This window comes from Rhamphochromis longiceps, linkage group LG9 (assembly GCF_057381845.1).
Source record: "Rhamphochromis longiceps isolate RC_006_pf linkage group LG9, R_longiceps_female_GT1.1, whole genome shotgun sequence".
Lineage (NCBI taxonomy): Eukaryota > Metazoa > Chordata > Actinopteri > Cichliformes > Cichlidae > Rhamphochromis > Rhamphochromis longiceps.
Genome location: NC_140565.1, coordinates 16,537,652 through 16,562,492, shown reverse-complemented (window position 1 = coordinate 16,562,492; position 24,841 = coordinate 16,537,652). Strand labels below are relative to the sequence as shown.

At 37.8% G+C, this 24,841-nt stretch overlaps 1 protein-coding gene across 5 annotated transcripts in view; it reads left to right on the top strand.

Moving 5' to 3' along the window:
* tpk1 (thiamin pyrophosphokinase 1) overlaps nt 1-24,841 on the top strand; it is a 125,036-nt gene that overhangs the window by 67,157 nt on the left and 33,038 nt on the right. For 2 of the 5 annotated variants that reach the window (XM_085418517.1, XM_085418518.1), the window contains exons 7-9: nt 497-643; nt 7,404-7,512; nt 23,722-23,943. In XM_085418517.1, the coding sequence (XP_085274643.1) occupies nt 497-643; nt 7,404-7,512; nt 23,722-23,943 (478 nt within the window). Of the gene's footprint in view, nt 1-496; nt 644-7,403; nt 7,513-12,121; nt 20,716-21,922; nt 23,414-23,721; nt 23,944-24,841 lie in introns of those variants that run through there. The other 3 variants (XM_085418521.1, XM_085418520.1, XM_085418519.1) reach the window with 3 other exon arrangements.

Here is a 24,841-nt window from a genome sequence, read left to right as displayed (position 1 = left end):
TTTGACTTAGCGTATACTGCTAGAAAAATTGAATGGCATTTGTTGGGAAAGTAGAATGTGTGTAGAACCAGAGGGAAGACGAGTCCTTCCAGTTTTCTTTCTTGTTCCCATAGTTCATTCTTGAAAATAGCTGGGTATTACTCATTTTACTAAGAAGTTCTTTGAAATGTGTTGGTTAGCAGACAAATTACAGTCATTCTAACTAACCTGATAATTTGTACAAGTCCTCCATTTACAAACCCCTAAATTTCATAATATTTTCATGATTCATATCTTTTCCCCAAATCACATAGCATCAGTCAGGAAGTGTGATTTATTTTGATCAAAATGCATGCACTGTAGTTGTTTTTAATCATATTTTGTTTTCTACAGCTACATCTGTCGTTTTGCTGATGGAATGTTAATTGAAGCAAAGAAAACACTAACATAATGCCACAGACTGCTTTATCAAACACTAACATTTTTCAGTTTTCTTAACCTCTCGTCGCTCTTCCAGGTGGATACAATAGTGACACTGGGTGGTCTGGCGGGCAGATTTGACCAGGCCATGGCATCTGTGGAAACTCTCTACCACGCTCTGTCAATGACACAACTCCCACTGTTGATCATACAGGGAAAAAGCTTGGCATATCTACTCAGACCTGTGAGTATATACAAACCCACAAAACACCCACAATGCGTTTAGGTATTGTAGGTAAATAAAGTTACCGGTCCAGCTACTTGCCCTTAACATCCACATGCTAATGTAAAATTTCCCCTCCACTTTTTCTATTTTTTTTCCTTTCTTTTTTTTTGCATTTTTGAGCTACAAAGCACATTTTCCTTTCATTTTTCATAAAGCTGAAGGATGGACTCTAGCTTTTCTTAAGCTGCATTATAAACACTACACACACAAGGAGACCTCTAGTATTTTACCCACACTATGCTAGCAGGGGAGCACAATGTCTCCCAGTTCTTCTAATCACCCCTCGCCCAGCCCTTCATTTTCTGTTCTTTCTCAAAAATGTTCTTTTCCTTGGTCTACTTCCACCTTGATTGGAGTGTTGAACACTTTGTTTCTTTGTTAAGTAATCACTTCAAGAGAACACACACACACACACACACACTTCTCTGCTCTTATGGTGCCCCAATTTGCTGTTGTGAATGAGAGTGAGCGAATCTCTTTTGATGCTCCTAAATTGTTTTCCCTCAATGCTAACCACTTTCTCACACTCTTCTCACATGATTGAGTTTACAAGTAGGCTGAATGACCGCCATTTGGGACATGTGTTAGCCCCCTCCCCCACTCTCTCCATAGTCCCCAGTGTTGTTTATTTGAGAGGTCCTCGGGACAAACAACTAACAGTCACTCACTTCCTGATGACACCTTGTAACACCTTAAGTAAACCTCTCTCTCATACACACTCTCCCTACTTCTTGTCATTATTCCAAAGGCGTGTTGTCATTTGCTGCTTCATACCTCGACACCTCCAATTAATCTTACTTCAGTGAAGGTAAATTAAGCTCGTTTGTCAACGCAGCTCCAATTCGCCAGCGACTGATGAACGCAGACGCCTGTACATGAAGGTGAACGCAACCTTCGAAAAGCCCAGTGCTATTTGTTCAAGTTACATCTGTAATTGAAGTGTTTACAACTTTTGCCAAATATCCTCACCACACATATTTCGTGCAATCGCAGGTTCGTTAAGTGCTTCGTTTCAGCGTTTGGCACAATCAGCACATACGGAGTTCACGTTTTGTATGCAAGCTACACACCAAAAACAAATGATGACCAGAACTAAATTACATTTTTTTCTGTTTCACAAATTTGGGGATTATGTCACCAGAGCCAGCACATACCATTCAAGCTGCTCATAACTGCAGTATCCCATTAAACGTGCACACTGTATGAAATGTATGAGGCATGTCTCTTCGTCTTGATTAAATCAGTGTATATCTGTGACTCAGGGATGAACTGATTTAATCAGGGTTGTGTCTGTTTGTTTTACTTTTTGTCTCCCAAATGAAGTGTCAAAGTTTTATTATGCTGTCTTTGGGAAATGTGCACAAGTCATGTGGTTTCTATAGCTGGCTCAGGGTGTCGCATAATTATGGTGTCTTTTATTAAGTTATGGATAGGGACACTGTGAGGGCTGCTTACAAGCTTGTGATTCTGTGTCCCTAAACACTAAGAGGATGTTTTAATCAGTCTAGGTCCCAATGTAGAGCTAAATTTACTCAGTTTCCATCTTTAAAAAAAAAAAAAAGAGGAAAGTTGCATTGACTGCGTCTGCTTTATTTGTTTTTCTCTTAGTATCTGCTTTATTGAATCTCAGTTGGAGGACCAACCAGAGCCACATTTACTCAAATTAGCATCCCAGCCTATGAAGATGCTTGAGAAATCTGGCTCTCTGTGTTGTGGGACATTCAATGCACAACACTGTGTCAGCCAAATTCATGCTATAAATCATTCTAGCTTCTAGCACACACACTCGAGGTCAGAACTACAGGCCTGTTTACCTGATGCCCTTTCAAGGAGTGAAACTTGTCAGTGCAGTAGCTGATTTAAATGATAAAGTGTGATACCTGAGGTACCTTGTCTACCTTCTGTGCCAGAGCAAGTTCTGTACTGATATTAATAATTTAGTTTAATAAATATGAGACAGAAAATGGCTTCAAATGTTCATTGAAGTAATGCAGGGAGGGTAAGAAAGGTCCTTAAATAAATCTAATAGTATTCTTATTACTAATTTTCCCTCATGAGCATTTTCCTTCTGCTTCAACAGCTTTGTAATTTCCTGACCTTATACATCTGTAGAGTAGCTAACAAGTGGGAGGTGGGAGACTGCAAAGAAAACAGGCATCTAATATCTCTCAATCAGCTGTTAAATCTCAGAGCTAATGTGCAGACACAATTGAGTAATACTTAACCCTTGTGTGGTGTTCATATTTTTGTTACTCAGCCAGTGTTCATGGGTCTGGTGGACCCGCTAGAGTTTTGTCTTTCCAAATTAACACTATCAAACAATTTTATGTTAAATTACTCAACAGATGTTTACTTCATCCCAATTACAAGCCATATGAACAGCAAACATGTTTAATTTTTTCCCTTTACCTTTGTTAGATCACATTTATGAATTAATGTGCTTCTCGTTTTTTTTTTTTTTTATAAAATGTTATAAAAAAAAAAAAATCAGTTATAATCAAGTGGAGTGAGTGGAAATACACAACACATTTACACGTGAAGCAATATGTTTCACAAGTAAATGGGATCAGCTGCTCATCAATGGTGACATTAGGCCCAGGGCTGCAAAACAGGGGGAGGTGGTGCACACACTTATCCCACACTGTCCTAATGGCAGCTAGCTTGTCTCTCTGCCGTCGAGCTGGTCTGTTGTCTCGGTTATCAAAACGGATAATCCTGGAAATTTTGTGGAAGTTTTCCAGAGACACTGATGCACGGAAAGGTTCGTGCCGGTTTCTGCATCCCACAGGGATTCTGTGGATTCCCCTTTGGACCCGAAAACTCCTGCAAGGATAAGAACCCCAAAGTAGGCCTTTGGAGTTCTTAGATGAATTTGGTCTCCTTCCACCTCTCTCCAAAAACACACCTTCCTTCTAGATCTGCAATCCAGAATAATTTTCTGGATGGAATCTGGGATGAAAAGCTCAAATGAAGACTTGATGTCCTGCACATGAGTAACTGTCAGCCGTGTTGGCCCTGGCTTATCACAGTAGCAGCTCTGCAGGGTGGCTCATTTCTTGGGCAAGAAGACCATTCAATTTCACCAGTTATTGACATCCATATTTCTTCACTTGCTGTCTGGTGGGCTTGTTCTGGTCCTGGAGCTGGCTGCAGATGGGGTACCTGTCTTTGTTTTGTTACTAAATGGTGCTCAACCTCATCCTCTTCTTCAAAGTCCCTGTCAGACTCTGAATTTTCAGAAATGTGAAATATTCTGAAACCTCTTTGTCAACATCATCATCCGAAGCCCCTCTCTCTTCCAAAATCAATTGGATGGCCCTCGCAGCAGATAATCGTTTGCCATCTTGATCAGTTGTGATAAAGAACCACACTGGCAAAGTCTTATTTATAGTATTATGCCCCTAATTTGCAGGTGGGACATGGTATGAGAAAATAAAATTTGGATCCCTCAAGAAAGAGGGTAAATTGTGTGGGAATGTCAGAGCAGACGTGTTGATAGTTGAATTTTCAACAATGTTGCAACTTTGTGCGGGAGCGGAAGAAAACACTATCAGCAGCACCAGAAAGGAGGAAGACAGAGTGTGGGAACACAGGACCTACACTTTCAACACTTTTATTAGACCTGGGTCCAGTGGACCCGAACACCTTGTATGTAATGTAAATGCGTGGGGGGAGGTACAGTATGAGGTCATTGAAAATTAGTTCGGATTTATGTTCTTCACAGAAAATAAGCCAAAGCCAATGAATTTCAGGTTGAAAAAATAATTAATTGTTTAATTTTTCTTTTGAGAAAAACTGAAAATGGGTCTCACAGACCCGAACACCATACAAGGGTTAAAATAGTAAATTATTTTAATTGATGACTTTACCCAGTCATTAGATGTACTCACCAGCCGCTTTCTTAAGTCTACCTGCTCAACTCCTTGTTTAACGCATATATCTAATTAGCAAATGGCATGGCAGGAACTCCATGCATTTAAGGATGCAGACATGGTCAGGACAACCTGCTGAAATTCAAGCCAAGCATTAGAAACGGAAAGAAAGGTGATTTAAGTATTTCAGAGACTGTTGATCTACTGGGATTTTCCCACACAACCACTACAAAGAACGGTCCAAAAAAAGAGAAGAAAAAAATATCCACTAAGCAGCAGTTCTCTAGATGAATGTCTTGTTGATGCCAGAGGTCAGAGCAGAATGGCCACTTATCATAAATAACCACTTGTTTCAACCAAAGTACTGAATACAGAAGATGATTTCTGAACATGCAGCATGTTGAACATTGAAGCAGATGGTCTACAGCAGCAGAAGAACATACCGGGTGCCACTGCTGTTAGGTAGGAATAGAAAACTGAGGCGTAGACTCACCGAAAGTGAACAATAGATGATGTGAAACACATTGACTACAATGAAGTTTTTTTTTTCTTCTGTGATGTGGCATAAAGAACATGGACGCATGGATCCATCCCACCTTCTACTGAAGGTTTGCACAGATAGCCATGATCTGATGGCTGCTTCCAGCAGGGTACCAGACCACATTGTCAAATCATCTCAAACTGGTTTCTTGAACATGACGATGACACTCAAAAGGCTTCTGCAGTCACTTTTGGATGTGGCGGAATTGCAGATTCATATGGATGTGCAGCTCACAAATTTGCAGCTGCTGTGTGATGCTGTCATGTCAATATAGACCAAAATCTCTGACTAGTGTTTCCAGCATGTTGTTGAATATATTCCTTGAAGAATTAAGGCTGTTCTGAAGGTGTAAGGGGTTCCAACCTGGTACCAGCAAGTAAAGTCTAAAGTAAAAAAAAAAAAAATAGGCCATGTTGTTATACCAAAAAATAAAAATTATTTTATTTGAAGCAGAGATGTTGGTTGGAATTAGAAAACAAATTAGTAAGTGTTTTGGTCAAAAAAATCTATCTTGTAGTTTGTACAGAACGTCACGGTTTCTTTGTACTGCGTGGAAAGCTTCTCTTTCTTTTCATGAAATTCAAGCAGCATCAGAAAATATGCACCATCTGATTTAAAAAAAAGCACCATGCAAAATTACAGTACCATTATACACGGCCGACCACTGTGTTTATCTTTATTGAATTATGTGAAAATTACACCAGGCTGCTAAAAAGTAAGCTCAATCAATACCACACAATTCAGCCTGAGTAAACAATACAAGCGTTGTACCTACATGGTTTTTACATGCTTTTGTTGAGTGTTAATTATATATATTTAATACATTGGAATAAGAATGCCCTTACATAGTAGTTAAGTCACAAGTAACTTAACTCTAAAAATTAAGCTTGCCCCCTGACAGAGTTTGACTCCATGTTGTCTGTTTGTATCTTCACAAACAGAAAGGGCTACATTCTTATTCTACGTCAAGCCTCTCTTCTATATGTGTGTGCGTGTTCATGTGCAAGTGCACATGCGTTTGCCTTGCTTTGATTTATTTACTGTGTCACTTTGACACGTTTACACAAAGATACTGTGTTTAAGTATAGAAAACATCCTCGGGGTTGTTTCCTAAACACCAAAAGCTCCAAAGCTCAGAATTTCCGCATCATTCCTTCCCTCTGGCTCTGCAACTCCAGGAAGCCAAGCAAAGAAAACTTTAAACACGTCAAAAGAAGGATTTCAAACTCTTAATTGAATATCATGCTGTCTTTGCCTGCGTGATACTTCTATCTTTTAGACGACTGGTGCAAGCTGTAGCTGTCAACACTTTTTTTGTTGGCATTAAACATACCAACTCAAGTGTTACGAGTGGATGGTGAATTCAACGTACACGGCAACGGTAGCCCCGAAACGTATCGCGTTGATGGCACGTAATTGCTCACTCTGAGGCTTGTTATACTTTCCTGCAGCCACAGAATTGTTTATCAAATATGTATCTGTGTGCTAGAATGAAACTAGGGTATTTCTTTTTATATTTGGTGTACACCGTGGATGTGAGAAACTTTGTCTTGACCTTTTGTGTCCCAGCACCAGGCTTTAATATAACCAGTGCACTGAGACCAAAGTCATTATTTAGCCTGAAAAGTTGGAAACTAGCTTGCACCTACACTGTGCGACTCCCTTGCTTTTTTTGTCACCCAGCCCGAGTTTTTCAAAGGGATACTGTGACATTTCAGAATTTTGTTTATGTTCGTTGGCTTTGTAAAGCGCTACATGAAATGTCACCGTGGCTCAGAAAAAATTCTTTATCCATCTTTTAGACACAATTAGGAAATAGAAAATTTACATTAGATTCTCTGCTTTCAAAGGCATTAAGACACATTACAGCAGAAAGAACCTTTTTTTCTTGCTTCAAGTGAGGTATCTGTAACTCTGTAATTATTTTTGACTTTAAAGTTGCTTGTGAGTACAGTTATAGGTGTGATTAACAAAAATTCCGTGCCCCCCTGCAATGCAAAGTAAAGAAGATTATAATTCAAAATGGCTAGGTCTCTCTTTTTTTTTCCTCTTCCTCTAAAGTAAGAACCAACAATTGGTTACAGCTTTGACAAGAGCAATAATTTATTTTAATGAGTCTTGGTGAAGAAGTTTCTCTGTTGGGGCTCAAAATCTTTAAGAAGTCTTTCTCCAAATTTAATTTCCGCTTTCATGTTTGTTTGTCTCAGTGATTTTGCACATGCACACACACACACACACACACACACACACACACAGAGTCACATAGACACTAATTCATGTTCACACTAATGCTGTGTGCCATCAGGGCAGCCACAGACTGGAGGTGAATACAGGTCTGGAGGGGGACTGGTGCAGCCTGATTCCAGTAGGTGGACCCTGCCAGACACTCACCACTGGGCTCAAATGGAACCTGAGTGAGTCCCTTGTTGTCTATTTTTTTTTGTATTATTTTGATGATTATTATTATAATTGCTGGCATTTGAATAGCAATCAGTCTTCCACTTTTATTGCTGCCAAACTTTTAGGGCTCCGTACAATCTACAGTATGTTTGTATAATGTGTTTTATTACTAAATGAGAATACAAACTTAATTTATTTATTGCTTGCAGAGAATTTAAATTTAATTTGAAGTTTGAAATGTTAAGTGCAATTGTGTTTATGTAGAGCCAATTCGCTACAAAACCATCCCCATGACTTCCATATAAGGCACTTTTCATCATACACACTATGAAGTAGGGCTGCTCAATTAATCGAATTTTAATCACGATTACGATCTGGGCTTTCAACGATCATTAAAAATGACTGAGCCAATTATTAGCCCCTCCCTCGCGCTTTACTCTCGCGCTGCTCCGTGTGGCAAATCGAGCGCACCTCTCTGCTTTTCGAACACGCGTCACAACAATTAAGAGGACCCGAGGGAAGCTCGGAAAGCTAAGCAGAAGTTATTTGGAGAGTATGGAACGCCAGGACTGCCATAATGAATTAATTAAATACACCATTAAATAATTAATTAAATGTGGCAATAATTAATTAAAATTGGAATTAATTAATTAAATAAATAGTTATGATATATGTAATTAATTAATTATTGACACATTTAATTAATTATTTATGTATTTCACGTTTTAATTAATTATTGACACATTTAATTAATTAATTATTGACATATTTAATTAATTATTTATGTATTTCACGTTTTAATTAATTATTGACACATTTAATTAATTAATTATTGACATATTTAATTAATTATTTATGTATTTCACGTTTTAATTAATTATTGACACATTTAATTAATTATTTATGTATTTCACATTTTAATTAATTATTGACACATTTAATTAATTATTGACACATTTAATTAATTATTGACACATTTAATTAATTATTTAATGATATATTTATTTATTTCATTTTGGCAGTCCTGACGCCTGGCTCTCATCATGAAATAATTTTATCTGTCAGCCTCACCCATCAAACTCAGGGGGCGGGGTTAACGCTGATCGAGTCAAAACCATTGCTTTGGCCTGGTGGCCATTGTTTCTAGCACACAACAACCGGCATGTGGAAGCTAACAGAACTGAGCTTTGAAAAACCCTGTTTGTGTGTTACCAAATACCGTTTTAATATTTTTTTAGCCGAGAATGTAGTGGTTTAATCTTCATGTGTCTGGTCGGTTTGTCAAGATACAGCCTCTTTGCAAAAGTGTTTCGATGATTTCGGAGATGTCGTCCCAGTCTCACGGCAAAGCGTGGGATAGACCCGCTCGCCTCGCAAGCAATCCCACCGACAAAGCGCAGGCCCCGGTACACAGCTGTAGTAACCCCCGCTGACTTCTTTTACTGAGGTTATATTTATCGGTGTTTTATTTCCTGATGTTCTTATGTGTCCTACGTGTTTCAGTCGCCAATTCTGAATTATAACTAACATTAAAAACATGTTTAAGGAGGAGAGAGAGCAAATAAATCTGTTTAACATCTGATCTTTGGGTTTTTGTTCAGTAATCAGCGTGACCTGTGTATAAACACATAAAAGAGATAACGTTGGTGTTTCCGTCATGTAGTAACTGCTGGCTTTAACTGTACAAAGGTTGTTCGACACTATGAAACACATACAGACTTCATGATGTTCGGCTAATATTTTTATTGTGAATATTAATCATGCTGACCTCGCTCTGTACACCACGCAGCGAGGTCAGCATATCCACGATATCCTCAGCTCCATGAGTTAACACAAAGTTTCCCAGCTGACTATCTAACTGCCAACTATTCCAGAGACGTGAAAATATACAGCATAAAGAAAAGTGTAAGAGACTCAGCAGCAGATTAGAATAACAGTTATACATTTAATAAATCACCAAATGAATCCAAGAAACGAGCAAACCTGTTCCGACAATTTGAATTTGTATTCCCTCAGCTGCAGACTCGCTGCTGTTTAAATGTTTGAAAAGGAAGATTAGATATAAACAAACGTCAAACATAGACTCAGTCTGCCTTCACATTTGATATGAGGCCAGCACGTATAGTGGCCTCAGCAGGCTATTACTGAAATACACGTGCTATATCATAAACTATGATATAAACAGGGAGGTCCTATTAACATGTTTAGTTTTAAAGGACACCTTCCTGCCTTTAGTCTCATTCATGAGCAGTATTAGTTTTCTTCTAACATCCAGAAGTCTGCACAATGTGTTTCATAGTTTGTAACAAGCCTTTGACAGGTAAACATAACATGACCGAAAAAGCAAAAAAAAAAAAAAAAAAAAAAGAGAGAGAGAGAGTGTTGACATAAGAAGAGAAAATGCTCTCAATTATGGAGACAGGCAAATGGTTCATTTATGTTTGATGTGTGTTTATTCCTCCCTAAATATCGTCGGTGAAGTTCGCCATGCATGTCAGATTTTCCTGCGCATTTTTATACCTCTGCCAACAGAGAGAGAAAAAAAATCACATTCTAACAGACAGCTGGTGCTTAGAATACAGTTGAATAACTATTAAAAAACAGATGATATTTAGATGATAGTTCAGTCTAACACATGTGCCAGTGAACCATTAAACGTCTGTGAAACTATGCAGTTATGAAACGTAACTTTAACCTCAGCCAAACCGATTTGCTCAGTTGTAAATAAAACAGCGAAGTAAACGTGACCCGACAGACAGAACCTGAGTGAATGAAGTCCAGCGTTTAACCACTGAGAGCTAAAACTCAGCTGAGGTTTGAAAGCTGTGTGCCGGTGATTGGACATCAGCCGCTGATAAAGCTGGCTCGCCTATAAAGTGCTCTGTAAGGAAACAAGCTCCAGCAGCTCTGCGCTCGGGGAAAATACTATATTTACTTATCTTGTGCAGAAAAATGCGCTGACATTGCGTTATATCGAGCACCGGCTGCCCAGTTAAACTGTGACTATCACCAGGTAACTAGGCGTGTTTCTTGAATTAGCAGCAGGTGTTAAACAGCTGACAGATGAGGAGGAGGATGCATGCAGGTAAACTGAGGGTCTGTTGAGCTGATCGCTGGTTTCGTGAGAAAAATGTCAGCTCGTTCTTTATGTTACAGAAGCACAGAGACACAAGACCAGGCGGAAAGAGACGATCGTTCGGTGAAAATGAGAATCTGCGAATGCAACATGTGGAACACGGAGAGTGGAATATGTAAACAAACCGGTTAACGTAACCCCCTCGGTGCACTCTGCATGCTAACTGTTAGCAGAGCTAGTGAAATCTCTGAAAACATCTGAGCACTTTTGCAAACATGTTCTATGTTGACAACCTGACCAGACATACGGCGCGACATTCGCGGCTAAAACACTGTTAAAAGTGTAGCTGGTGACAGAAAAACGGGGTATTTTAAAACTACACCACCACCATTGCTGTCTGTGATTTGATCTGCATTCTGGGATAACTGGCTGCCCCAAGTCTACACAAGCAATCGATTATCTAGGATCGACCTGTTTTGACTTACTTTGCACGGCAACCAATCAAATGTTAGAGAAGCTGCATGGGCAGCGTTAACCCCGCCCCCTGAGTTTGATGGGTGAGGCTGACAGATAAAATTATTTCATGACGAGAGCCAGGCGTCAGGACTGCCAAAATGAAATAAATATATCATTAAATAATTAATTAAATGTGTCAATAATTAATTAAATGTGTCAATAATTAATTAAATGTGTCAATAATTAATTAAAATGTGAAATACATAAATAATTAATTAAATGTGTCAATAATTAATTAATTAAATGTGTCAATAATTAATTAATTACATGTGTCATAACTATTTATTTAATTAATTAATTCCAATTTTAATTAATTATTGACACATTTAATTAATTATTTAATGGTGTATTTAATTAATTCATTATGGCAGTCCTGGCGTTCCATAGGAGAGGAGAGTGACTGCTGTTGGTTGAAAAGAGAGGTAAAAAAACTTAAGTGGTGTGGAAACATTATGGGTTCGCGGAGTCAGACGTGGATCAAGTAGACATAGTGTGTAAACTTTGCTACAGTGTCGTAGCTGCACCACAGAGCAACACTGCAAAGTTCACTAAACATAGATGTTTACATTTTTCATTTATTTCTTATATTGCAAACATTTGCACTGTTATCAGTATTTGCACACTATTTTATATAATTTTTTAAAGTCATTATTCAATACATTGTTATTGTTAACCCTTTAAAGCCGGTCAGAGCAGCACGCTCTGTTTTGCTAACTATTTTTAAATCCCTGTAGAACCGGAACCGTGTAAGCGCAATAAAAAATTTTTTGCATATGAAACCAGAGGAGTTGTACTTACATCTCATGCCATCAGCTCGTCCTCGGTCACGGTTTCCTTCCACATATAGCTTTGCAAAAATTGCATAAAAAGCGCTTGCAGCAACAAAAACATAATATTCCGATCCGATCAGCTGCTTGTAACACTTCCCACATTGAAACAGACGTCAGCGCGAACTATCGCATGTACGTCATTTCCTGCCCGAAACCGGAAGTGACGTCATTTTCGCGGAAAATGTAGTTTTTTACTTCCAGGTGGCTGTCGTTAAGTCCTTAAGTACCGGAGGTGGTCCATCAATTATCCACACAGGATCCACACAGGACAGGCAGAGACTCCACCCGGATACCCAGCAGCCACGCCCAGGTTTCCACCTCCTAGGAGAGAAAAAGGGGAAAGATACCCACAGCCATCCCCCCCGTGGGAGGCATAACACAACACACACATCACTGGGTCGTAACATAGGCCTTAAAAACCTACACTGGTGTTTTTATAAGTCATGTTTGACCTTTCTGAATAGTTTCTGGGATGCTTAGAACTCGAATTGCACAGCTGGAAATTGTTTATTTTGATGCACATGCTGTTTTCTTTCCAAATTTGCATCATAGGATTGTTTTTTGTTTTTCCTGCAGTATATAAAAATTGCTGTATCTCCAAAATAAAACTATGAAGACACTCAAAATAAATTTCCTGTGGTGAGAAACTATTTTTTGCAATTAATGTAGTTACTATGCACTTAATGCATACATATTATTAAAATATGGGCTATAACAGTTGTATAGCAACTTGAAATGCTCCCACAAATGGCACTACAACATGTAAAAACATAATATAAGCTCTGGCGGATTTGGTTCTATCGTAGGTCTTAAAGGGTTAAATAAATATCGTCAAATAATTGAGATCTCAATTTCAGTGAAAATAATCGTGATTATCATTTTTGCCATAATCGAGCAGCCCTACTATGAAGTACAGATGCTTAATTTGCTTCAGTCAAATCAAGCTGCGGTTTTACCTACTTTTAAGTGTTACACGTATGTTCTAATATGTGACAGAGAGCCTTTTATATTCTTAAATATTTTGCTGAAATCCAATCCTCATCTGAGGACCCATGTGGTCTTACCCCACTCCAACTCTTTTGGCCAGCTGTGTACTTAATGAGTTGGCACAAAACAAACAGCCACCCGTAGGAGGGAAACCTGAACCTTCTGTCAGCGGGGTTGCGTAATATGTCTGCAACTCGGTTGATGTCCACTCTCGTTGTTTCCATGTCCATGTGTATGTTTCTGGGAGTCTATACACTCGAGTGAGCAGGCGCATGTGTCTCCACTTGTTTTAAAATGTCCCTGTGTTTGAATATGCGAGCGTGAATGCGGACCGTGTGTAAACTTGTTGTTTGTTTGCACGTGTGTGCATGTGTGTGCGCGTGTTTTTTTTTTAGTGTGTTGTATATTTACTCAGCACACCTGTGAGATGGCCTTCTGAATGGTAATGAGAGGGACTTTAAACATGAGAGTATGCAGATTAGCCAGTGATAACAAGATGCATAATTAACAACATGCATATTTAGAAGGATAGAAGTAATGATTTCCCTGTGGGGTCGGAAGGAAGGACCTGAATATGAAACAAAAAATTATGTTTTTTTTCCCCCCGTCCTCACATGTTTTCCTTTTGCATGTATGAGTTTTCATATAGCAACAGTCAGCGTTGGGGAAGCTACTTTGAAATCATAGCTTTGGAACCTTCCAATTGCTTCACTTGAAGACACTGAACTTCAGCAAAGCTACTCTAGGGAGATGTCTGCTTTGGTTATCTAAAGCTACTTGGAAAAAGTAGTTCAAACTGTTTTGTAAAGAAATAAATACTCTTTGCAGTAGAGACTATATTTACTCTTGGTTAGTAAAAATGGATGTGATTAAGCGTGGATATCTTTTTCAGGCTTAGATCAGGGATCTTGATCTTTGATGACATTGGGGATGTATGCTTGTTCTTTTCTGGGTGGCTGTAGCTCAGAAGCTAGAGCAGGCCATCTACTGATTGGAAGTTTTGTGATTCGGTCCCTTGCAGTTCCAGTCTGCACGCCCAAGTATCTTTGGGCAAGATACTGAACCCCAAGTCGCTCCTGATGTGTTCATTGGAGTGTTAATGTGTGTGAATGTTAGATAGAAAGCATTTTGGCATAGAGTGCTTGTATGAATATGTTTGAATGGGTGAATGAAGCTCATAGTGTAGAGGACTTGTGCTACTTGAATAACTGCTGTATGGAAATGTGAATGCAGCTAAATGCTGCTTCTTAACACTGGCAACAGTGAGTCTTATATTACCCTTTTCTTTCAGTTTGTGTGTTTGTATTTTCTGTGTAAATTTGTGCACAATTTTCATTGCAACTTGCTCGGGGAAGTCCAAGCTACCACATTGCCAGCCTCTGGTGACACTATGACTCTTTAGAAGTCCATTGAAATGATACTCCACACTTTGGTTCAAAGCATTTCTATGATGAAAAATATATGATCATTCAATAAAGACAGAGTTTTAGGCTGTCAGCCACTGCAGCTTTGCTGGCCCAAAAGAGACTCTTTTTTTTTTTTCTTTTTTTTTTCTTTGCATCCAGGGGTTATTTTTTCTGTTTCTTTAAAGAATCCAATTGTTATCAATGTTATGTTGTAGAGAGAAACATTTGAATAACCATCCAATTATTCTGCAAACATATTTCTGGTTATTGTACTCCATGGCAAGGAACGGATTGAGCCGAAATAGCCTTGGCCCAAATTAATATGATCGCATGCTAGTTTATCAATAATTGGTATTGTTCTGATGTCAGATAAGACACAGTACATGTGCAACCTCATATAATTGGGGGGCAGATATCTTGAAACACCAAGAAAATACATGAGTAGATACCAGACAGGGTTAAGAAAGAAGCTGTACTTCTGTTGTTTTCCTCAGCTGACCCTTTAAGATACAAAGGTCAGCTGACACCAGACTGTCAACAGTGGAACTTAGGAGCACATGGGTCAGTGCCCCATGGTACAAGCAGGAGGGAGATACTGATGGCAGCAAAGTCAGCATCTGAAGGTCATGCAGAAGCGTTGTGTTTTGAGATTTCTGCAGGCAGTTTGCAGATAATCAGTGATCAACCTATAGCTTATCAGCTTACCCACACTTATTCAGGCATTTTAAAGGAAAGTAAAAAGTAGTGGTTAGTAAATGTTGATGAGGTGCTTGTCTGCAGACTTCAAACTATCATACAGAGTAAGTTCCATTGAGAAAACATACGCTATATGGACAAAAAGTCTCATTGCCGTAAGCATTTAAAATCGTGCACCTAGCCATGCAAGTCTGCCTTTTACAAACATTTGTAAAAGAATTGGTCTTACTGTAATAGGATCCATGTTCCAGCAAGTCAGTTTGTGGAATTTCTTTCCCTCCAGGTACTGACATTAACATCAGCAGAAAAGTGCACACAGGGAGCTTCGTGGCATGGGTAGTGCTGGTGGCCCACTTTCATTTTATGTAATTTCTTGCTATAATTTGACATTTTGTACACTGAATTGATTTTCCGCATATTTAAAATAGAATATTTTTACACTGATCATATCACATATACACTGAAGGGTAAGATGGCGCTGGCACGGCTGGCAGCCTTAACCCAATTTCCCTCGGGATGAATAAAGTATTATCAATCAATCAATCAATCAATCAATCAATAAGGCAGACTTTTACTATAGATGTCTGAGAACTTAAAACTAGTATTACCACTTTGCAGTTGTATGCCTCTATGATCAAATTCCCATCATTTCTATCTTGGCTTTAAGAGGACTCTTTTTTTTGTTTTTTGTTTTTTTGAGAAATTTGATAAAATTCCCATTTTTTTCAACCGTTACTGAGATATCATGTTCACAAGATTGGAATGGAGGGAACCTGAAAATATAATAATTTCAGCCATGACTGTGGTCAGCACGGAAGAGTAAAAATGCTCATTTCGAGCTTACCGTATAAATTTTATACATGTCCATTCATTCAGCTTTTCATAGTGTAGCTTTTGAAGTGTGGAATGGCAGAAGATTAACTGTGTCCTCTGAGGCAGTTAATGTCTTTTGCCACTGTTGTGATATAAACTTTTAGTCCCATCAACTAGAATTTCAATAGAAAGAGTTTGAATGCACAAGCTTTCCATAAAGTTTCTCTGAGCCTGTTGCACAAGGAGGGGAAAAGGAGAAAGGTGAAACAACTATCTGCAATATCACTAGGCAGAGGAAAAAGCCTTCAGATTTCTGTGGCTCGGAGAATGATACTAAAGGAGGGTTTTGGCTGCTAAATAATCAAGTGACTGCAGTGTACTAAATCTAACAATATAGGGTCAAGTGTACAATTTTATAATGAATTAAATTAATTCATTATAAAATGTACTTTGGCATGAATATATAAAATATGAAGAGAATGGAAACGAGAGATAGATGAGATGACTGTTGTAGTGCATATTGGCTCTCGTTTACCTATTCGCTACTTTCCTCCCCTTCACCTTCCAGCTTGCTCTCATTCTCCTCTTTTCAGACCCTCTCACACTCCTAGTATCTATTTCCCCTCATTACTAGATACTCTGACAGCTGAGCTTCTCATCACCTTCTGTATGTTACATTAATTTTCAATCATCAACTCTAAAATCCCCCCAGGGAAACTGTCAGTAAATACCATCAGTGTGTGTGCGCAAATATGCTGTCGTATTGCTGGCTGTGTCTGTGCATCACGCCGTACGAGCTTGTATTCGTGCTTATGTGTGTACATTAAGATGGGTTGTGGGATTTAGATGATGGCTAGAGGCAATATTCTGTAATGATACCGTTTCTCCTGAATGATTTTTAAAATTCATGTTCATATGTCACATGCTCCGACACAGTTATACAACGCACCCATAGAGTCTGATGTGATAGACAGGATTCCTGTGCGTGTTCATCTAGCCGGGCAAAAAACGTGGAACGAAAACATCTTTTTATTATGACATGTATTTTTAGTTAAATGTGATTTTTATCACCTCATAAAGGGGAAGCTATTATTGATGTATACATATACATAAACACTTAGGTCAACAAATATTTGACACACTATTGTCTCTGTACACCATCGAGCTATAATTGAAGTCCAGGGGTTTGGCCTGAATTTAAGGGGTTTGATAGAGGTATTGCATTGTAATTGTTTAGGAATTACAGCAATTTTATTAAAAGTCTCCCATTTTTATTGATTCAAAGATATTTAGACAAACTACATAGGAGAGGTTTTTTCATACTTTGATGAACATCCAAGGTCTAAGGCCTTTACTGCAGCTGCCTCCAGCTGCTGCTTGTTTGCTGGTCTCTGTCCACAGTTTTGACCTTTAGTAACCTAAAAGAAGGTTTGGCTGGGTTGAAATCAGATGATTGTCCGGTCTTGATTTAATCTGTCCAGAGATTTTTTTTTTTCCAGAACTGTACAGGCTCTTTTACATAACTTCTAACAAAGTCTAAGCATGGCTTTCCTGTGATTATGGACAATGCTGACAATTATATGACTGCCTTCTTAAGAAATTTCTGTAACTGGCTAGTTTTGAAAAGCGATTTTCTTAATCAAGGAAGGAATTCTGTAGTTAACTGCTTTGATTGCTGTCTGTGGTCTTTCAGGCCTTTTGGTGTCGCTGAGCTGGTCAGTGCATTCCCTGCCTTTAACTACGTTTCTCTCTGATAGGTTTATTTTGTTTTTTCAATCTAATGATGACCTCCTTCACTTTCTTCAGACCTCATATTGAAAGTTCCAGTGAACAAATTCAAGTTCAGCACTTTGAAGGAGGAAACAGGACCATTTTTGACTAAAAATGAATAAAATGACTTCTTAATAAGTTGTAAAACTTTTTTGAATCACTGTTGCAATGCATAAAAGTGATTGCAACAGTTAATGTAATACTTCAACAAATTCACATTTTATTTTTTGGTTTAAAATATGCTGCAGTGGTTTACAAGGTAAAATTATGAAAACTGCGTAATTGTCCATATACCTATATATCCAACTTTATGGTGCTTAGTGAGTTTCTTTATGGAAGGTGTTTACAGTGATGAGAAAAATTACATGGGTAAAGGTATTGCAGTAATAAAGGTTATGTATATTACACCGACTATTTCCACATATTAAAAATACATTTGTTTTAGAAATATATATAAACATAAACATATTTGGTCACAAACAGCCCTGTTGTGGTTTGTGTCTTTCTTCCACTCTTGCTTGTCTGCTCATCTTCTGTAGAAATGCTGTTCTCACCGCTACATTTGTCCAACTCTGGCTGTTTGCTTTATTTGTTCAGTGTTTAGAAAAATACTCCTTGCATATGCCCATATGGAAAAGATGTATATAAATCTTGTAAGGTTTTTATCTGTCTTGTGTGACACTTGTATGAAAAATATACAAGAGTGAAAATACATATAAGATCCCTTAAAAAATTATATAAATGAAACTTGCATGTTTTGGATACTTCTTCAAAAAATATATGACATTAACCCGACATATATTATCCTAAGAAGAAAAATGTAATATCATACTTTTATGAGTTAGACAATCATGAGTGAAACTAAACTATTGTAAGTTTTTCATAGAGAACAAAAGATTTACTTGTGTTATCACAAACAGGAAACAACTAACAATTAACATTGAATGACAAAAAGATGTGGGGGAAAGCCACAAATTTACGAGAAGTTTGCTTTGAACATGTGATTAAATAAAACCCCACATTAGAATTTCCCTCTGGGATTGATAAAAATGCTTTTCATTCATTTGTGTAAAGTTTATTTATTTCTTTGTTTAGCATTTTTGCAAAACTAGGCATCCTATTCCTGACTTTCAAATAATGTTTTTTCCCATTATTGCATTGACATTTAAAGAACAAACTTTTACAATAAGTTTGACAAATGATTAAATCAACACAGTAAATATTCAAAATACATCTCAAATGTATTCTATATAGATGGAAAAGATATTAGACAATATTCATATTGTAGAAATATTTTTAATTTTGCACAGAATCAGCAGATTACACAAAGATGTAGATAAAATACATTTTATATATAATATATTTCTGTCTTTTTACATGACCCAGATTCATTATGACAGTGCTTTAAGGACCATTTAAACACCACACCACTAGCTTAATGGAATTACATTGAAATACATAAATGTTGTGAACATGCATTGCAAAATGTTTTGACAGAATTTTTTTTTCCCCCCAAGTCAGAAACCCATATTTCAATAAGAAATATGTTCAGAAATGACAGCGTGAATGCGCCACCTTTATGAACCGCTATGGCTTTAGACCTTGTTAGCTGCACATTTCACTCTTAATTAGAATGACATTTGACACAATTGAAAGCCTTTGAATCTCTCCCATAATCAACACCATAATCAGTAGCTCCACCTTCACATTTGGATTGAATCATTTACAATAAGATTTAAGATTAAATTATTTACAATAGTACGTATTCAGTAGCTGACATACAATTGAGGTAGAGTCTGGACACTGTATGTACATACATGGCCTAACTATCTGAGTAGCATTTATGGCTTTGTAAAAGCCTGTGGGAAAGTGAACAGTTGACATATAGCTCAGCTGAGTTCTGATAAGAGAACCTCTGACTAACTTTTGCACTGTGCAATTACCATATTTTCCTATAGCATATAAACAATGACTATCCATTTCAACAAAGTGTGAGACTGCAAAAATACTTCCATTTTTTAAAAGCACCACATAATTGTTTCTTTGTTTTGTTTTGCTGTACGTGTAACCGTGAACAATGTCTCCATTCACAGAAATTCTCTTGTAGTAACTCACCACAGAGTTTGTGGGAACCTCTCTAACTGGGTGGAGAGCAGCTTGATCTCTCAGAGATATTTGTCTTACATTTGGTGAACCAAGGGCAGTCACCTGAGTAAACTTTACATGCTTCTTGACATGCTGGGTTCCTTGTCTCATTTCATTGCAGAACTGTTTAACTTCTGCAGCTGCATTTGTTAAGAACTGCTTAGCTAAACGAGGAAAGGCACGGGAGACTGCCACTCGTTTGCATATTTGTTGTGGTACAGCTTGACTACTTTTTATTTGTTTCAAGAGGTACCCATTGAAACTTTCAAACATAAAGGCTGAGTGAGCCCATAAAGGACCCCATTGCACAATACTTTTACTCAAATGCAACAATGAATGAACATTGAATGTCATGTGCTGTTTTCCATACAGAGATTGTACACCTCCAACAAAGTACACTAATGCGTCGTGTGCGTGGCTTATCAGTTCAGTATTTAATTCGGACCCCAAGAGAATGCTTATCCCTTCTACCAGTAATGCCCAATGACAGTGATACTTCTGTGGAAGTATGCCTTTCAGAACTGGCAAGCTATAGTACAAAAGCCAATGCTGCCACTCATGAGCTTTCCAGAATTTGCGTTCAATTAAAGATCTTGGAACTCGAGCGACGATACCTGGAGGTTTAATAGACAAGAGGTGTTTGTCTATGCTTGCTATTTGTACACCTATGTACCATGGCTCAGAAGTGTTTTTAGAATCCATCCATAAAGATGCCATGTATCTGCACACACCAAGCAGTACACAGTGCATGTAGTCAGGGACCATTCCATTGATAAGATCAAACAATGGCAAATCTGCAAGAGGAGATGAGCCCTTTATCCCCAAAATAGTCTTCCCTTGTCTTTCAACTATTTGTCCTATTTCTACTGTGGTTTTATGATTTCTGTCACTTGGCTTTTCATCAGGACATGCGTAAACCCTTGTTTTTCCATTCCCTTTCCTTGTTTGCATCCCAGGATGAAGGCAAACTCCACAGCCATATTCACCATTAAATTGCTTGAAATTTTGTAACAATGGTCTTGCTACAGCATCACACACACAGCACAATGTGTGTACTTTCATGTGTCTCCGTGCCTGATTGTTAGGATCTTGCCACTCAAAACCAACTTGAGAAAGATTTGTACACTCCTCGACAAATGGTTTAAAGAAGCAGGACATGTCTGGCTTTTTGGATCCAAACCATAAAGCACATAGAAGTACATGTTTGTCTCTACTCTCCGGTGGTATCTCATTAATGCAACACAATATTGGCCAAATACTAAATTTGGAAGACTGAAAAACTGGTACACCATCACAATTAAAAGTGAGGGACAGAAAATCATCTTTACTGGTAGACTTTAAGGTCTGATACAAGCTGCCATCACATATGTCCTTTATTACACGGCTACCACTGGGATCACCTCTGAAACATAGATCATGCACATTGTGGTTCTCAAGAATGTCTTTTAGCTGATCTTTTAATGGTATACTAATAAAAAAGTTACCTTCCTCTAAACTGGCTTTCACTGTTGTGAATGAAGAACATGACACACAATTAAGTGTTTCCTCCAAAGATTGTGAAGACCCAATGTACTTAGTACAAACTCTACAGTAATGATGTCGTTTAAACTGTTTTGTAATATCAGCGAAGGGTTTCTCCAGAAAATACCTGCTTGATGGAACTACAGTAGTCCCAGCAGAATGTAACTTGAGCAGTTTCAGCAAGTCCTCCATTAATACACCTGTAGTGTTGTGTCTCAAAGCAAAGGAGAGGATTGACATGATGCTTTGAATTTCTGTTAGTCCACTGGAGCAGTTCACATCAACTCCTGCTTCAGGGGCGTTCTCCTGAATGGTTGAAAAGGAATTGTGTTATATTTGAGCAGGTTTCACTTATTTTCATATGTAGCCTTGTTTTTTTTTTTTGCAAAACTGCATTTACAACATAAACAGCAGTCATAGCGACGTTTGTCATAGTTAAAAATGCAATTAACCGCAAGTCTTACCTGCACCATTGTGACCATTTCTATTCTTTCCTCCTGTCTTTGGGTGGCATCTTCATTGTTTCCCTGAGAAGTATTCAAATTAACTACTCTTTAAAGAAAAGAGAGCCATAGAAAGGGAACACATCTTGCATTTGTTTCTTACCAGTGACACCGTTTGTGGTTCTGGTATCTGCTCATCTCTTTGGGCAGCATCTTCACTTTCCTGTGAGGAATACAACCCAAGTATTGAATATATATATGAATTAAATATCCGAATGATATATTCCAGAACAAGTAGTGAGTCTGTCACTGACATATTTAAACAGCTTAATGGTGAGCTGTACTTTTCACTTTTACAATGTGATGGAGTAGCGTAGAAGAGACATAAGAATGAAAGTAATGCTTTATTGTGGCCTTTTTTCTGTATGTTGCTTTTAAAAGGAGAGAGAAAGAGAGAGAGAAAGAGAGGGAGAGAGAGACTATAATAATGTATTTTTATTTACCATTGGAACTGTGAAAGTTCCTTCTCTCTGGCTGTCATCTTCACCATTGTCCTTGAAATGATACAAATGAACAACTTGTTTAAGATACATTTTTCACAGCTCCGCTGAAAACAGTCGGGATGAAATTTCCATGTTGTTATTATTGTGATTGTTATTATTCTTAATGTTTTTATTGACCTTTAAATAAACACAATGAAAGAGGTTGTCTTCTAAGTAAAAAACTACATTTTTTTTAATTATATTTATCATCTCACAATTACTTAAGTAGCACTTCAGATTACTTTCAATGCAGAAACATTATGAATATAGTCTAGATTCTCAAATACTTTGCATTTTCTTATCATAACTAACCTAAACAGAATTTATCAGTCATTTGGCAAACACAATAAATTATGTTGCATAACTTATCATTGAAAATAAATATCTATGTAAGTGTATGGAATTATTAGTTTGTTAACCTACTTAGTACACACAACACAAAAATATAAGCCAAGTTATGGGTGTCAAATTAGAACTGGAATGTTCCACTTAACCAAAGTATTAAAACCCAAACACTTTGTATCAAGTGCTACTATGGTAGCTGATAAGACATTAACGATATACATTCACTTACTTGTTGTTGTGTGTTGTGCTGTCCGATGTCAGTCAAAGCTCTGTCGATTTTTCTAAAAAAATTAATAAATTCTTGTAGCTTTCATAACAATGACAGAAACTGACAACTGTATTAACTTATTGGCAAAGGTGCACATACCGTTTTTTCCATCTGGTCAAAGTACGTGAAGGAACGTTTTTCCGCATCCAGTCTATTTCACTTGTGTCAGATCTATAATGTTTTCTTTTCGGCATCACTGGCTCTTAAGTTACAAAACTCAGTTGGAATGTCAGTATAGTCTATAATCTGTGAAAAACATATTCTACCGCCAAATAGAGAAAATACTGACGTAGAGCATGAACTCAAAAATTTGTTTTCAGCTGTGAGTGCCATGATTGGTTAAGTGTACGGTCAAATATGAGGATACACCAATCAAAGGCAAAGTAGGGCGGGCCATGCTGCAGCGTACAGGTGGCCAGCTTTCACCGCGAGACCTCACACGGTCCTCATCAGGTAACGGCTTCCTTACGTAATTTAACAACAAGCGGGAAATCGGTCTAATAAAGTGTGTCTTGCAAAGATGGAGACTACGGAGACGAATAAAACTAATATCAGAGGTAAGTCGCCTAAATGTTTTCGAATTTGAATGACTTAGCTTAAGCTAATAGCTTGCTAAAAGTGGTTTGATGTTTTACGGGTCACATAGAAACAAGTGACCAACGTGGAAATGCTCTCTTCAGAGAATTATGCATGCGACATAGCACTTGGTGTCATTAAAATGGTTCAAACGGTAAAAGTATGCCTATAGAAACCATGTCAAATAGAATATTTTTTGATAAGAAAAAGCCTTTATTAGCATATAGCCTGTAGCATTCTAGCTAGGAAAAAGCAATTCTTTTTTTCCTCCCCCCTTCATTTACTACAGAACACGAGGAGAGGAAGTTTGCAGTGGTGCAGTGGAGTGAAGGGGAGGACTATGGAAAGCTTAGTGAAGTAAAAACTGTTAACATACGGGGGTATGATGACTCCAAGATGGACCAGCATGGGAATCCCATTTCCACTTACTCGGCAGTTATTGAATGGCGCCATGGGAAGAAACAGCGAGGAGGGTGGCCACATTACAGGGGCACTGTTGTTTTTGTCTCTGGTAAGTAATTGTTAATGATTTGAAATGTAGAATGTCCTTCTCTACTTGAAAGTAGTTCTCTAAAGAAAAACTGAATTCACTCTTTAAAGTCATGTGCTTACTTCGTTTTTCCAGGGAGCTGAAGACTGTACTACATGTTTACTTAATATACATTAAGTATACATTACATAAAGTCGCAACAGTTTTGTATTTTATCACTCGTCTTTACTCTGCTCTAAGTAAAAGTTTACATATTAACACAGTAAATCTCCTAAATGTGGCTCCTACTCCTTTTAACCCTAACCCCTGACTAATGAGATGGTTGCTTTTAGATGTTGAATAGTTGTATATTTTATGTTTCACATGTATGGAAATTCTGTGAAATAGGAATTGTTTGTTTTTTTGCTAAATGCACTATGTGAATCACAACTCAACACAAAACTAGACACTGTTACTGCTGTCTTCTTCTCTTTCTCTATCCCATATACAAATGTTCTCTTTTCTTTGTTAGCTCTCTCTTTCACACAGGTCGAAGAACCATTCCAGTGTTCAGTTGTGTTTTTAGTCAGGAGTAAAAAATAACATTCATTACTGCAAATACCTGAAAACAGGACATAGTCTGGTGATTTAAAAAAAAACACCTGTGGAGTAATGAGGGGATTGTTGTAATGTCTTTTTGTTTCCTGGTGGGCTGGATTTTAGATTTTAGATTTTCTAACTGACAGGTCACAAAGAGTGAGAATAAATGGGGTTCTGTCTGACCCAGTGTTCTCCTCCACAGGTTCTCCTCAAGGGTGCGTTCTATCGCCCTTATTATTCACTCTCTATACAAATATGTGTCAGAGCAGACATGAAAACAGGGTCATTATTAAATATGCAGATGACTCTGTTATTGTCAGCTTACTGAAAGAGGGTGAAA